Consider the following 16,536-nt stretch of genomic DNA (forward strand, 5'->3'; position numbering starts at 1 on the left):
TCGGGAAGCCCGTTATCCTGGCAAACTTACATGCGCGCTCATCCTGTTTCGCCCTGGTCATCGGGAAGGTAACGAAGTCCATTCTGCATGTGTAGAGAGTCTGTTTGACGTCGCGGTTGCAGCAAAGTGCTGTGAATTGTGAGACCCTGCATATGTCCCCGATGCAGCCTGGAAGGAGCCGGAGGCATAGAAGGTGAGTGCCACCGTGAGCTTCACTGCGACGGGCAGCGCAGTCCTGGTGCAGATGTGAGGCTGCAGGTTTGCCTGCAGGAGATGGCATATCTCTGTAACGACCTCCTTTCAGAAGCACAGCCTTCTGACACACTGCTCCTCGGATAGGTCCAGGTATGAGCGTTGCTGCCGGCAAAGCCGTGGGGGAAAGGCCTCCTGCCCCAACATCTAGGGGTCTCCTCCGCCGACATGGCCAACAGCCCTTCTCTCTTCATGATGCCTTGCTAGAGCATGTAGAATGCTATGCTGGCGCACAAGTAATGGCCCCATTAAAGTTTTAGAAATAAGTTTCTCTTAAGCTATACTGTTATGTCTGTCTGCCGCTGCAAACTCGGAGGCTCACGTACTGTGCTGTATGTAAGCGTTGCACTGACTGTGACCTCCAACGGAAGTACTTCCTCATCCCTTTAAGTAGCCACTGGTTAACAACTCTGTGAGCCTGTACCGACTGTTTTTCCAGACGTTGTTCTTGGTGGCCACTAAATTTACCGACTGGAGCGCAAGCGTGGGCATTGCACCAGGACTAACGTCAGGATTCCACTGATTGTCAGCACTCAGGCGCTACTGGTTTATGCCCCTGGTGAGCCTCTAATGCATTTTCCGTCGGGACGCTAAGCGCTACGCTCCCGGTCGGTAATCTCTTACACTTCCATTAACGCCCCCTCTGGCCACTAACTGAGGCATGAGACAATCGTATGTCCACCCCTTTGTTACTTGATGTTGAGTGTTTGCACTCAAATTTTCCACTCTCGCTATCAATTAATCCAAACCACTAACTGACAGATACAAAGTTAGACCCCAAGTGTAATTGTAATTCATCAGCTGTCAGGTTTTTTTGAACATTGAGATTATGCTAAAACTATACTTCTATTAAAAAAAAAATTAGGAATTGCCAATTGTATTTCTGAAAGGTCACCGTACATAAGTGACAGAGTGGAACAGTATTGGACAGTGGCTCATAGCCCAGGAATTTGTTGTGTTAAATATGCATGTGGTGTCAGCTGCTTGGATTGTTAGAAGTGTACGTGATGGCATGAATTCTTTGAGTTTCAGTCATTCACAACCAGCAGAGTGTTGCTTAGTAGGTAGGCATGGTTTTACCTATTAACATGAATAAGCATTCTAACCAGAGAAATCAAAATATTTAAAAGCTTCTGAGCTTGTCTTTTGTGATCATTGTGCATCCATTCCACTAATGTGGTTATGTCGGATGGAAGGAACTGTGCAAGTATCCCTGCATTAAAATAAATCAGTAAGAGCCTCGGCATAGCAATGGCATAAGCTAAGTGCTGCTCATTCCCCGAGCTAACCCTAAAAGTAAATGTCTGTAGGATAAGTACATTTCATTTCCTGTGCTTATCTCAGTGCTTTTGTATTCCTTTAAAGATATTGTAGTCTAATCTCACTGGGATCAGCTATCTCTTTATAGAGTCAGATGATTAAAATATCTCTTGTTGAATGCATTGTCAGTGCTATGTTCAGTGAATTGAAGATTCTATGGAAGGATGAGCTAGATGAGGGCTTTCCTCCTCTATTCTTATTTTTGTGATCTTTGAAAATCAGAAATCTGAAGAAGCATAAGCCGCCTTGAAGAGAGTTCAAGTTTGCATCAATAATTGGAGAAGATTCATCATTTTGAAACCACTAGTATAATTATTTTAATGCTGAAATTAACTCTCAGTCTTAACTAAATTTCAAAACACTAATATCTACTTTATCACATAATCGAAAGATCTGTAAGAGCTTATTTAACATAGAAACATAGAAAATAGGTGCAGGAGTAGGCCATTCGGCCCTTCGTGCCTACACCACCATTCAATAAGATCATGGCTGATCATTCACCTCAGTACCCCTTTCCTGCTTTCTCTCCATACCCCTTGATCCATTTAGCCATAAGGGCCATATCTAACTCCCTCTTGAATATATCCAATGAACTGGCATCAACAACTCTCTGCGGTAAAGAATTCCACAGGTTAACAACTCTCTGAGTGAAGAAGTTTCTCCTCATCTCAGTCCTAAATGGCTTACCGATTATCCTTAGACTGTGTCCCCTGGTTCTGGACTTCCCCAACATCAGGAACATTCTTCCTGCATATAATCTGTCCAGTCCCGTCAGAATTTTATATGTTTCTATGAGATCCCCTCTCATTCTTCTAAACTCCAGTGAATACAGGCCCAGCCATCCCGGGAATCAGTCTGGTGAACCTTCGCTGCACTCCCTCAATAGCAAGAACGTCCTTCCTCAGATTAGGAGACCAAAACTGAACACAATATTCTAGGTGAGGCCTCACCAAGGCCCTGTACAAATGCAGTGAGACCTCCCTGCTCCTATACTCAAATACCCTAGCTATGAAGGCCAACATACCATTTGCCTTCTTCACCGCTTGCAGTACCTGCATGCCAACTTTAAATGACTGATGGACCATGACACCCAGGTCTCGTTGCACCTCCCCTTTTCCTAATCTGCCGCCATTCACATAACATTCTCCTTTCGTGTTTTTGCCCCCAAAATGGATAACCTCAATTTAATCGGAAACTGCATCAGCCATGTATTTGCCCACTCACCTAACCTGTCCAAGTCACCCTGCAACCTCTTAGCATCCTCCTCACAGCTCACACCGCCGCCCAGCTTAATGTCATTTGCAAACTTGGAGATATTACACTCAATTTCTTCATCTAAATCATTGATATATATTGTAAATAGCTGGGGTCCCAGCACTGAGCCCTGCAGCACTCCACTAGTCACTGCCTGCCATTCTGAAAAGGACCCGTTTATCCCGACTCTCAACTTCCTGTCTGCCAACCAGTTTTCTATCCACATCAGTACATTACCCTCAATACCATGTGCTTTAATTCTGCACACCAATCTCTTGTGTGGGACCTTGTCAAAAGCCTTTTGAAAGTCCAAATACACTACATCCACTGGTTCTTCCTTGTCCACTCTCCCAGTTACATCCTCAAAAAATTCCAGAAGATTTGTCGAGCATGATTTCCCTTTCATAAATCCATGTTGACTTGGAGCGATCCTGTCACTGCTTTCCAAATACGCTGCTATTTCATCTTTAATAATTGATTCCAACATTTTCCCCACTACTGATGTCAGGCTATAATTCCCCGTTTTCTCTCTCCCTCCTTTTTAAAAAGTGGTGTTACATTAGCTACCCTCCAGTCCATAGGAACTGATCCAGAGTCGATAGACTGTTGGAAAATGATCACCAATGCATCCACTATTTCTAGGGCCACTACCTTAATTACTCTGGGATGCAGACTAGCAGGCCCTGGAGATTTATCGGCCTTCAATCCCATCAATTTCCCTAACACAATTTCCCGACTAATAAGGATTTCCTTCAGTTCCTCCTTCTCACCAGACCCTCGGTCCCCTAGTATTTCCAGAAGGTTATTTGTGTCTTCCTTCATGAAGACAGAACCAAAGTATTTGTTCAACTGGTCTGCCATTTCTTTGTTCCCCATTATAAATTCACCTGATTCTGACTGCAAGGGACCTACGTTTGTCTTCACTAATCTTTTTCTCTTCCCATATCTAAAGAAGCTTTTGCAGTCAGTTTTTATGGGGCCAAATTTCGGCCTGAGTTGCTCCTGTTTTTTTGGAGCAACTGGTTGAGAACGGAATATCTTAGAAATTTGAATTCTCGGCATTTAGTTTGCTCCAGTTCTAGTCAGTTAGAATAGTTTCATAGAAACATAGAAACATAGAAAATAGGTGCAGGAGCAGGCCATTCAGCCCTTCTAGCCTGCACCGCCATTCAACGAGTTCATGGCTGAACATGAAACTTCAGTACCCACTTCCTGCTTTCACGCCATACCCCTTGATCCCCCGAGTAGTAAGGACTTCATCTAACTCCCTTTTGAATATATTTAGTGAATTGGCCTCAACTACTTCCTGTGGTAGAGAATTCCACAGGTTCACCACTCTCTGGGTGAAGAAGTTTCTCCTTATCTCGGTCCTAAATGGCTTACCCCTTATCCTTAGACTGTGACCCCTGGTTCTGGACTTCCCCAACATTGGGAACATTCTTCCTGCATCCAACCTGTCCAAACCGGTCAGAATTTTAAACGTTTCTATGAGGTCCCCTCTCACTCTTCTGAACTCCAGTGAATACAAGCCCAGTTGATTCAGTCTTTCTTGATAGGTCAGTCCCACCATCCCGGGAATCAGTCTGGTGAATCTTCGCTGCACTCCCTCAACAGCAAGTATGTCCTTCCTCAAGTTAGGAGACCAAAACTGTACACAATACTCCAGGTGTGGCCTCACCAAGGCCCTGTACAACTGTAGCAACACCTCCCTGCCCCTGTACTCAAATCCCCTCGCTATGAAGGCCAACATGCCATTTGCTTTCTTAACCGCCTGCTGTACCTGCATGCCAACCTTCAATGACTGATGTACCATGACACCCAGGTCTCGTTGCACCTTCCCTTTTCCTAATCTGTCACCATTCAGATAATAGTCTGTCTCTCTGTTTTTACCACCAAAGTGGATAACCTCACATTTATCCACATTATACTTCATCTGCCACGCATTTGCCCACTCACCTAACCTATCCAAGTCACTCTGTAGCCTCATAGCATCCTCCTCGCAGCTCACACTGCCACCCAACTTAGTGTCATCCGCAAATTTGGAGATACTACATTTAATCCCCTCGTCTAAATCATTAATGTACAATGTAAACAGCTGGGGCCCCAGCACAGAACCCTGCGGTACCCCACTAGTCACTGCCTGCCATTCCGAAAAGTACCCATTTACTCCTACTCTTTGCTTCCTGTCTGACAACCAGTTCTCAATCCACGTCAGCACACTACCCCAATCCCATGTGCTTTAACTTTGCACATTAATCTCCTGTGTGGGACCTTGTCGAAAGCCTTCTGAAAGTCCAAATATACCACATCAACTGGTACTCCTTTGTCCACTTTATTGGAAACATCCTCAAAAAATTCCAGAAGATTTGTCAAGCATGATCTCCCTTTTACAAATCCATGCTGACTTGGACCTATCATGTCACCATTTTCCAAATGCGCTGCTATGACATCCTTAATAATTGATTCCATCATTTTACCCACTACTGAGGTCAGGCTGACCGGTCTATAATTCCCTGCTTTCTCTCTCCCTCCTTTTTTAAAAAGTGGGGTTACATTGGCTACCCTCCACTCGATAGGAACTGATCCAGAGTCAATGGAATGTTGGAAAATGACTGTCAATGCGTCCGCTATTTCCAAGGCCACCTCCTTAAGTACTCTGGGATGCAGTCCATCAGGCCCTGGGGATTTATCGGCCCTCAATCCCATCAATTTCCCCAACACAATTTCCCGACTAATAAAGATTTCCCTCAGTTCCTCCTCCTTAATAGACCCTCTGACCACTTTTATATCCGGAAGGTTGTTTGTGTCCTCCTTAGTGAATACCGAACCAAAGTACTTGTTCAATTGGTCTGCCATTTCTTTGTTCCCCGTTATGACTTCCCCTGATTCTGACTGCAGGGGACCTACGTTTGTCTTTACTAACCTCTTTCTCTTTACATACCTATAGAAACTTTTGCAATCCGCCTTAATGTTCCCTGCAAGCTTCTTCTCGTACTCCATTTTCCCTACCCTAATCAAACCCTTTGTCCTCCTCTGCTGAGTTCTAAATTTCTCCCAGTCCCCAGGTTCGCTGCTATTTCTGGCCAATTTGTATGCCACTTCCTTGGCTTTAATACTATCCCTGATTTCCCTAGATAGCCACGGTTGAGCCACCTTCCCTTTTTTATTTTTACGCCAGACAGGAATGTACAATTGTTGTAATTCATCCATGCGTTCTCTAAATGTCTGCCATTGCCCATCCACAGTCAACCCCTTAAGTATCATTAGCCACTTTGTTTCACTTTGGAACAGAATTTCTTTTTCAAAAGGGGGCGTGTCCGGCCACTTACACCTGTTTTGAAAGTTTGGGCAGTGAAAACTTACTCCAAACTAACTTAGAATGGAGTAAGTGAAGATTTTTGTACGTTCGAAAAAACCTTGTCTACACTTTAGAAAATCAGGCGTAGGTTACAAATTAGGCGTAGGGAACGAGGTGGGGTGGGGGGGGAAGGGAAGTCATTAAATTCTACAATCAACCCTTAGTTATACTTATACAAATATTATACAAATAAATCCAACCTGAATAAAAATTTATAAGCAAAGAAAAGATTAAATAAACCATGTTCCTACCTGTGTGAAACAGCAGCAGCCTTCGAGCTGAGCTGCTGTGCTTCAGGCAGGCCTTCATTCTGTTAGTGGCTGGCCGGCAGCCGAAGAATCAACACCGGACACACGCAGCTTTCCAAGGGGGTTGAGGCCATTCGGCCATGGGATAGCAGCGGCGTCAGTGGCTCGACAGCAGCCGAAGATACAGCAGCAGCCTTCGAGCTGTGAGGGGGACTGAGGCCATTTGGACAGGGAGAGGCAGCCACATAGACAGTTTTATAATTAAATTTGCATAATGGGTGCTGCATTGTCAACACCACGTATTATGCAGTGGTTCGCCATCAATTCACTGCATAGGAGAGAATTGATTAGAGCTCACCGCACCAGGAACGTCGTAGCCCGTAGGTTGATGGGCAGGAGACCTTACCCACGTCGACAATATCGAGCCAGGCGCTCGTACCTGGACATGAGCGAGGCTGATTGTGTGAAAAGGCTGCGTTTTCGCAGAGAAGTTGTAACTGAGATCTGTGATATGGTGAGAGCAGCTTTGCAGCCCAGAAGCAAAACACCAACTGCCCTGTCTGTTGCAATGAAGGTAACGCTGCACTTTCTTTCTATGCCTCGGGATCATTTCAGGCTACAACTGGAGATGTGTGTGCCATCTCTCAACGTGCAATACATGCCTGCATTTACCAGGTCACGGCTGCACTGTATGCGCGAAGGAATGACTTCATCAATTTCCCAATGACCGCACAAGCGATCCATGAGAGGGCTGTGGGCTTCTTCAGGATTGCCGGCTTCCCAAAGGTACAGGGCTGCATTGATTGTACCCACATAGCCTTGTGAGCACCTGTGGAGGATTCTGAGCAGTACCGAAATAGGAAAGGTTTCCACTCTATCAATGTGCAGCTCGTGTGTGACAACAAGCAGCGCATCATGTCAGTCGATGCGAGATACCCTGGCAGCACCCACGATGCGTTCATCCTATGCGATAGCGTTCTATCTGACATGTTTCAGCAGCAGCCAGAAGGGCAGAGCTGGCTACTGGGAGACAAAGGGTACGGCCTGACCACCTGGCCCATGACGCCCCTACGCGTGACACGGACAGAAGCTGACCGTCAATACAACATGGAGCACATTGCGACGCGCAGCATCATTGAGAGGACCATTGGCATATTGAAACAGCGATTCCGATGCCTGGACCATTCCGGAGGACAGTTGCTATACTCTCCTCAGATTGTCGGTCACTTCACTGTTGTGTGCTGCATGCTTCATAACTTAGCCATCATGAGGCAGCAGGAGCTGGTAGTGGAACCAGAAGACCTACGTGAGGGTCCAGTGCATGATGATAGTATTACAGAAGGGCAGGATGTGGATGATAACGCCGATCAGGAAAGCATGCAAGTGCCTGATGCCGGAGCATGAGGTCGGAGGAGGGCCGTCCATCGTGCCCCTTTAACGATTGCTCGAGCCTTGCGCCAGCAGCTCATCCGTGAACACTTCAACTACTGATGCCTGAGGGCTCTGCGACCACTTTTGCGCATGGACATGTTTATTCTTTGCGGTTGTTCCTACGTTGTGTTGTGTTAATGGAACATCAAACAGTTTTAATGAAAAAATATTTTATTGAAAAGTTAACGTCACTGTAATAAAATATTTGTTGTATCAAACTATACTTTTTAATATGACTCTTGAAGATCACTTAAAAACTTTAAGATCACTTATAAACTTGAAAAGTTACAAAAGTTACAAAACAATTTATATTTTACACTCTAAGATCATTTAAACTTCAAGATCACTTTTTTAGATGCAAAATTAAATAAGTTACAGAATGTGAGAGCATTTACACTATAAGATCACTTGAAAACCCTGAGATCACTTATATGTTATAAAGTTACAAAACTTACAAAACAATTTCAATTTGAAAAACTCTACTACAGCTGCATCAAGAACAAGAACAAAAGCAGCAAAGAAAGGCTGCAACCATGTCTCATCCATATCTCAGTGAATGTTCACTTCCTCAGTGGGGTGTCATTTGATTGGCTGGGCTGTGTGCCCTTATTATTGCAGCAGCTACCTCAACCAGGCCCTCCCTGACGGCCTGTGCCGACACTTGCATGCCCTCCCTGACGGCCTCTGCCGCCGATTGCACTCCCTTGGACATTCTTCCCCCTAAGTTCCCGTGTCATTACTGCTATTTCTCCCGTCAGGACCGTCAACTCTTCACCCACTGCACTGACGCCACCGATGAGTGATTGGGTAAGCTCATTGGTCTCCATACCCACAACCTGAGTCGCATCTGTTGCACGCTGCATCTCAGGAGAGCGTGTCTCCAATCTCCTTCTACTCTGCCTGGGTCTGCCTTGTGGCACCACAACACTGGGAGGCGTGGGCACGGACGGTGGACGCTCGGTGTTGCAAGCAGCAGAACTAGAGGGAGAGGCTCAGGCTGGAACGGTGAGATGCTCTGTGTTGCAGACGGCAGAACTAGAGGGAGAGGCTCGGGCTGGGATGTTGGACGAATGGGTGTAAACTGCTCCATGATATCAGCAGCAGCACCGGGACCCGCAGCATTGGAATCAAAACCATAGTAGGTGGAAGCAGAACCTATGCGAGAGGGAGGCGCAGGCTGGGACGGTAGTGCACTGACTGTAGAATGCTGCATTATACCAGCAGCACCACTGGGACCCGCAACATCGGAAGCGAAACCATAGAAGGTGGAACCAAGACCTATGCTAGGGGTTGAAACTCTGATGCCCTTTGATGGGGGCTCATAAACATTAATTTGGAAGCTCTGCCCTGCAGACATTTCAGTCATCGCTGCCATCATCCAGTCTGGATCGTCTGCATCTGGTTGTACTGGTTCTTGTTCTGTACCCTCAGGGTTGGCAGCAGCAGCATCATCAACATCATCATCATGTTCTGCAAAATACATCAGAACAGTCAAATGTTTAACAGCAAGGGAGAGGGCCGGATGGGTGGCATGAGTACTCTCACACATAGCAGGCCAGGCAGCAGGTTGATTTAAAGGGCCATGATGCATTTTCAGGACTTGCCCTCTTCCTCGCGTGCGGGCCAAGCTTGTGCTGTACCGATTGCTTTTCTCCATGTACGACTCATCATAGCAGCTACCCTTTGTTCCAAGGGTGTCAGTGGATGCAGATTGGGCACGCCTCCTCCTGTCCAAGTTGCCTCCCTTTTGTTGTGGGCCAATTTCTTCTGCAAAGAGTAAAATATAACTTCTATATGCAGGGTGTGTCAGTCTGCAAGGTGAGACATACAGATAGCCAGGTTACAATTACGATTAAATTAAAAATGGAAAATATTACTTACACTAAATACTTGACCAAAGTCATGCCATTTCTTTTTACACTGGTTTCCAGATCTCCTGGTATGCACCACTGCGCAGTAATCTTCTGCAACTTGGTTCCACCGTTTCTTCATTTCCTTTGGTGGCACTTTTATGCGGCCTCTGTTGCTGGTATCGAGCTCCTGCCATCTCTGCTCAATTACGTTGACAATATCTCTACTTCCTCATGCAAGAAATTCTTTGTTCTTGGTGGACGTTGATCCATTGCAAAGTTGAATTGCCACTTTTATTTCTCAAAACACACTGTCCTTAATTTGCATGCACTAATGCAGCACCGGTTCTGCAAGTTTAGCAGTGAAAAGCTGAACTCACTGATTTCAGCAGGTGATTTATTCAACAGTGCTGCTAAAAGCACTTCCTCACACACAAAAATATCACAAAAATTAAATTACAAGCCTTTCCAGGGGTCCACGAGACAAATCTTCACTTTTTCTCCAGTCCCTTTAAAAATGGCCGAGTGCCAATGTTTGTTTGACACTGCGCATGCGCGCATGCTCTAACGTGCACGTGCAGGGTTGCCGGCACGACGTTGGCTCATTTAAATTAGACCCGCCCCCCCACTGCTTACAGAATCGGCGCGAGTGTTTGGCTCCACCCCCCGCTGTGAAGTGCGCGCCGCGCCAAGCTGAGATCGAGCTCCGAGGAGCCGGAGAATTAAACAGTTTTTTTCCTGTGCACTTTTAGGGGCGAAGAACAATCGTGCAGCTCGGGGCGGAGCCGTTTTCGGTGCGGCCCCGGAAACTTGGGGCCATTGTTCCCAGCAAGCTGCCTCCTAACTAAACACTTTGTCCTCCACTGCTGTATTCTAAATTTCTCCCAGTCCTCAGGTTTGCTGCTTTTTCTGGCCAATTTATATGCCTCTTCCTTGGATTTAACACTACCCTTAATTTCCCTTGTTAGCCACAGTTGCGCTAACTTCCCTGTTTTATTTTTACTCCAGACAGGGATGTACAATTGCTGAAGTTCATCCATGTGATCTTTAAATGTTTGCCATTGTCTATCCGCTGTCAGCCCTTTAAGTATCATTCGCCAGTCTATTCTAGCTAATTCACGTCTCATACCATCAAAGTTATCTTTCCTTAAGTTCAGGACCCTTGTCTCTGAATGAACTATGTCACTCTCCATCTTAATAAAGAATTCTACCATATTATGGTCACTCTTCCCCAAGGGGCCTCGCATAACAAGATTGCTAATTAGTCCTTGCTCAGTCTCGGATGGCCAGCCCTCTAGTTGGTTCCTCGACATATTGGTCTAGAAAACCATCCCTAATACACTCCAGGAAATCCTTCTCCACCGTATTGCTACCAGTTTGGTTAGCCCAGTCAATATGTAGATTAAAGTCGCCCATGATAACTGCTGTACCTTTATTGCACGCATCCCTAATTTCTTGTTTGATGCTGTCCCCAACATCACTACTACTGTTTGGTGGTCTGTACACAACTCCCACTAGCGTTTTCCGCCTTTTGGTATTCCGTACCAATTTCATGGCATAATGTCCCACATTGTGTTCCCAACTTATTTTTACAGTACGTTTTATTATCTGTAGCTTTGCTATTATTGAAACTAAAATACATTTCTAGCACAGTTGTCTATGGTGGAGTCAGTACATCACTGATTGCCTCTCTGCCTCATCCACTCTGCGTAAGAAATGTAAATGCCTATAAATAACTGTTAGCAATATCCTGTTGTTTTTGTGTTATTTGCAAATTGAATAAGATGATGAAACGATAATTCTGAAGTAGGTTTATCACATAGGCAGTCCCTCGAAATCGAGGAAGATTTGCTTCCACTCTAAAAATGAGTTCTTAGATGACTGAACAGTCCAGTATGGGAATTACAGTCTCTGTCACAGGTGGGACAGACAGTCGTTGAGGGAAGGGGTGGGTGGGACTGGTTTGCCGCACGCTCCTTCTGCCTGCGCTTGGTTTCTGCACGCTCTCGGCGATGAGACTCGAGGTGCTCAGCGCCCTCCCGGATGCACTTCCTCCACTTAGGGCGGTCTTTGGCCAGGGACTCTCAAGTGTCGGTGGGGATGTTGCATTTTATCAAGGAAGCTTTGAGGGTGTCCTTGAAACGTTTCCTCTGCCCACCTGGGGCTCGCTTGCTGCGTAGGAATTCCGAGTAGAGCGCTTGCTTTGGGAGACTTGTGTCAGGCATGCGAACAATGTGGCCTGCCCAGCGGAGCTGGTCGACTGTGGTCAGTGCTTCAATGCTGGGGATGTTGGCCTGGTCAAGGACGCTAATGTTAGTGCGTCTGTCCTCCCAGGGGATTTGCAGGATCTTGCGGAGACATCATTGGTGGTTATGCTGATTCGCCCACACACGTCCTTACTCACGAACCCATAGCCCTGATTTTAAGATGGAATGGTAATTGTGGGATTTTAATCTACATATAGCTCGGGCAAACCAAATTTTCAGTAATAGTGTGGAGGACGAGTTCATGGAATGTATACAAGATCATTTTCTAGATCAGTATGTTGCAACGATAGTGGATGCACTGGTATTAATCTTACAGAATTCCCTAGAACAGTCCCCAAGGATTGGAAGGCAGCTAAAATAGAAACATAGAAACATAGAAAATAGGTGCAGGAGTAGGCCATTCGGCCCTTCTAGCCTGCACCGCCATTCAATGAGTTCATGGCTGAACATTCAACTTCAGTACCCCATTCCTGCTTTCTCGCCATACCCCTTGATCCCCCTAGCAGTAAGGACCTCATCTAACTCCTTTTTGAATATATTTAGTGAATTGGCCTCAACAACTTTCTGTGGTAGAGAATTCCACAGGTTCACCACTCTCTGGGTGAAGAAGTTCCTCCGCATCTCGGTCCTAAATGGCTTACCCCTTATCCTTAGACTGTGACCCCTGGTTCTGGACTTCCCCAACATTGGGAACATTCTTCCTGCATCTAACCTGTCTAACCCCGTCAGAATTTTATATGTTTCTATGAGGTCCCCTCTCATTCTTCTGAACTCCAGTGAATACAAGCCCAGTTGATCCAGTCTTTCTTGATAGGTCAGTCCCACCATAATAACCCCACTATTTAAGAAAGGAGGAAGAGAAAAAAACAGGGAACTATAAGCCAGTTAGCCTGACATCAGTGGCAGGCAAAATGCTAGAATCTATTATTAATGATGTGGTAGCAGGGCACTTAGACAATCGTAATATGATTAGGCAGAGTCAACATGGCTTTATGAAAGGGAAATTGTGTTTGACAAATCTGTTAAGTGCTTTTTGAGATGTAACTAGTAGGATGGATAAGGGGGAACCAGTGGATGTCATGTATTTGGATTTTCAGAAAGCATTCGATAAAGTGCCACACAAGAGGTTATTACACAAAATTAAGACACATGGGATTGGGGGTAATATATTAGCATGGATTAAGGATCAGCACTCCATTGGAGTATCAGCCTAGATTTTTATGCTCAAGTCCCTGGAGTGGGACTTGAACCTACAACCTTCTGACTTAGAGGCAAGAGTGCTACCCACTGAGCCACAGCTGACACCTGCACTGCAAGGATTAGTGCTTGGGCCTCAGCCATTTCCACCTATATTAATGACTTAGATGAAGGAACTGAGTGTAACATAACCAAGTTTGCTGATGATACAAAGTTAGGTGGGAAAGTAAGTTGTAAGGAGGACACAAAGAGGCTGCAGAGAGATATAGACAGGTTGACTGAGTGGGCAAGAACATGGTAAATGGAATACAATGTGGGGAAGTGTGAAGTTATCCACTTTGGTAAGGAAAAAAAAAGCATAATATTTTTGATTGGCGAGAGACAGAAATATTTGCATTCTGAGGGACCTGAGTGTCCTTGTACATGAATCACAGAAAATTAACATGCAAGTACAGCAAGCAATTAGGAAAGCAAATGATACGTTAGCTTTTGTTACAGAGGGATTAGAGTACAATGATAAAGAAGTCTTACTACAATTATACAGGGCATTGGTGAGGCCACATCTGGACTACTGTGTACAGTTTTGGTCTCCTTACCGAAGAGGGAGTGCAACAAAGGTTCACTAGACTGGTTCCTGGGATGAGGGGTTTGCCCTATGCGGAGAGATTGAGTAGACTAGGCCTATATTCCCTAGCGATTAGAAGAATGAGAGGTGATCTAATTGAAACATAATATTCTTAAGGGGCTTGACAGGGTTAATGCTGAGAAAATGTTTCCCCTGGCTGGGCAATCTAGAACACGGGGTCACAGTCTCAGAATAAGGGGTTGGCCATTTAGGACTGAGATGATGAGAAATGTGTTCATTCAAATGGTTATCAATCTTTGGAATTCTCTACCCCAGAGCGCTGATGCTCAGTGATTGAGTATATTCAAGGCAGAGGTCGATAAATTTGGGGGAATTAAGGGATATGGGGATAGTGCAGGAGGTGGAGTTGAAGTAGAAGATCAACCATGACCTTGTTGAATGGTAGAGCAGGCTTCGAGCCAAATGGCCTACTCCAGCTCCTATTTGTTGTGTTCTTGTGTATAGGGGCCGAAGCAGGTGGTTATCTGTCAGGACCCCCCAGTGCGTGAGCAGAGGAAATTTTAAGTCCTGGGCTTCATTTGAATGCCCCAACCGACTGCCACCTGAAGCCAGTGGCATGTCAACACCAGTGAGTGAGAGTGGAAATTTGAAAGCGGTCAGGCCATTGCCCACAGAAACGGTACCGGACAAGGTGTGTAAAGGGAGGGATCTGTAAAAAAAAAAAGGCGATGTGAAGGTGGGGTGGGTTAGAAACGTGGGGCAGCGAAGGACCAAATGTGCCTTCTGGCTCATAAGAAGCCTATTAAAAAAAACGTTTTTAAAACGTTTTTAAACTTTCCGAAAAGCTGTCGAGGATGCTACCCTTCGGTAGCTTTGAGAGGCGGATTGTAGACTATGTGGCTCTTGGTCAGCCCACAGTTAAAATGGCACGTACATCCCAATGACATTATCAGGATGCAACATCGCCATTTAAATTAGGCCCCTGATGCTTTGGTGCAGGCGGTATTCTCATGCCTGATTTCAGGTAAGTAATGATGATGAGGGTAGGAACCATGCCATGCTAACGCACCACCCCAGACCTCACTGTTCCTGCTAGGCATAGCAGTTTAAAAAAAAACCTTCACATCTATAGGGAGAAGTGCGCCTGCTGTGGCATGTGGGAGGCTGTGCTTCACTTGAGAAGCAGTGACAATAATTGTGCCATCTGCTGGAAACTGAACTCTAGCCATTCTCCATTACAGGGACTATGCTGTCAAATATAATACAGCCCCGAGCTCTTACTGCCTCTGGCTCATTCCAAGTTGCTACAGGTAACAAGAGCGTATCAAGCAACCAGCAGTTCACTGATGTAACAAACAAGTGAATGATGTCTTGCTCCCCAGATCAAGCAATTTCATCACATTTCCAGCAGCAGGATGGCAAAGCACTGCAATGTTTTTCAGATTGCGCAGCTCTTAAAAGTTCAGGGAATCATTGAAAACCAAACGGGCATCATAGGCCCATGTACACATGAAACAGCAAGGGTTTCTAAAATTGTGCAAGTCATCCTCTCAGTAGTCCCCTTCACGTATGCCATACGGTTGGCAAATACGCCTTTGCCAACATGGACCTATGCAATAACTAGACCGCCATGTATTATTCCTTTCATCTGCTAAATGTTTGTTCTAAACAATCCCAAGAAAACTTGCTAGACACAGTTGAAAAAGATCAACAAATTTAATACCTTAAAAGTGAATAAGGGACTATCGGCTAGATTTTAATTACTTGCAGTGGAAAGAAAATAGAAACGGTGTGTAAGCAAATTTAATGTGAAAAAATGTGTCTTGATATATTTTGGGAGAAAGAATAAGGAGGAGTCGTGTACACTAAATGGTAAAACTTACAAAGGATTATAGGAGCAAAGAGATTTAGGGGTTCAGATGTACAAATCTTTAAAAGCGGGAGGGCAAGGTGATAAAGCTGTTTAACAAAAAAAGCATTTCAGATCCCAGGTTTTATAAATGAGGTATAGAGTACAAATGCCAATAGAGAATGATAAATTTATATAAATAGTTGGTTAAAACATAGAAACATAGAAAACAGGAGCAGTAGTAGGCCATTCGGCCCTTCGAGTCTGCAACGCCATTCAGTATGATCATGGCTGATCCTCTATCTCAACACCATATTCCCGCTTTTTCCCCATAACCCTTGTTACCTTTTTGTTTCTAGAAATCTATCTATCGCCCTCTTAAATATATTCAGTGACTTGGCCTCAACAGCCTTCTGTGGTAGAGAATTCCACAGGTTCACCACTCTCTGAGTGAAAACATTTCTCATCTCGGTCCTAAATTTCCTACCCCGTATCCTGAGACTGTGACCCCTTGTTCTAGGCTTCCCAGCCACAGTTAGAATATTCAGGGTAATTTTAATCTAATTCAATAGAACAGGAATCCTACCGGAACAGGTGGAACACTGGCATTACACCCCGCCCAATATCACTCTCCACAGACATCGGCAGAGAGAGCAATCGGGCGGGAAATAAAACCACGTCGCACCTAATCCCGTCATTTTCCTGACGGGCGGGTAGATTAAAATTGCCCTCACCGTGTCCAGTTTTGGGTGCCTTACTTATGGAAGGATATCAAAACCATAGAGCGAGACAATTGTATCTGCTTAGATATTCCCACAAACGAGAGGTTTTTGTTATGAAGAGAAACAAAAAGAACTGATGTAGTAATAGAGAGGGTTGAGTAAGGCAGCGCAGTAGATGTCGTACATAAATTTCCTACCCCGT

General features: G+C 45.1%; 1 protein-coding gene across 1 annotated transcript in view; it reads left to right on the forward strand.

Annotated features, from left to right (window-relative positions):
• The window catches only part of ush1c (Usher syndrome 1C), a 319,880-nt gene that overhangs the window by 198,777 nt on the left and 104,567 nt on the right, over window positions 1-16,536 (forward strand). Inside the window, exon 23 of the mRNA XM_070898764.1 lies at window positions 16,396-16,407. Within this exon, the coding sequence (XP_070754865.1) occupies window positions 16,396-16,407 (12 nt within the window). The remainder of the gene's footprint in view (window positions 1-16,395; window positions 16,408-16,536) is intronic.

Source organism: Pristiophorus japonicus, chromosome 14 (assembly GCF_044704955.1).
Source record: "Pristiophorus japonicus isolate sPriJap1 chromosome 14, sPriJap1.hap1, whole genome shotgun sequence".
Taxonomy (NCBI): Eukaryota; Metazoa; Chordata; class Chondrichthyes; family Pristiophoridae; genus Pristiophorus; species Pristiophorus japonicus.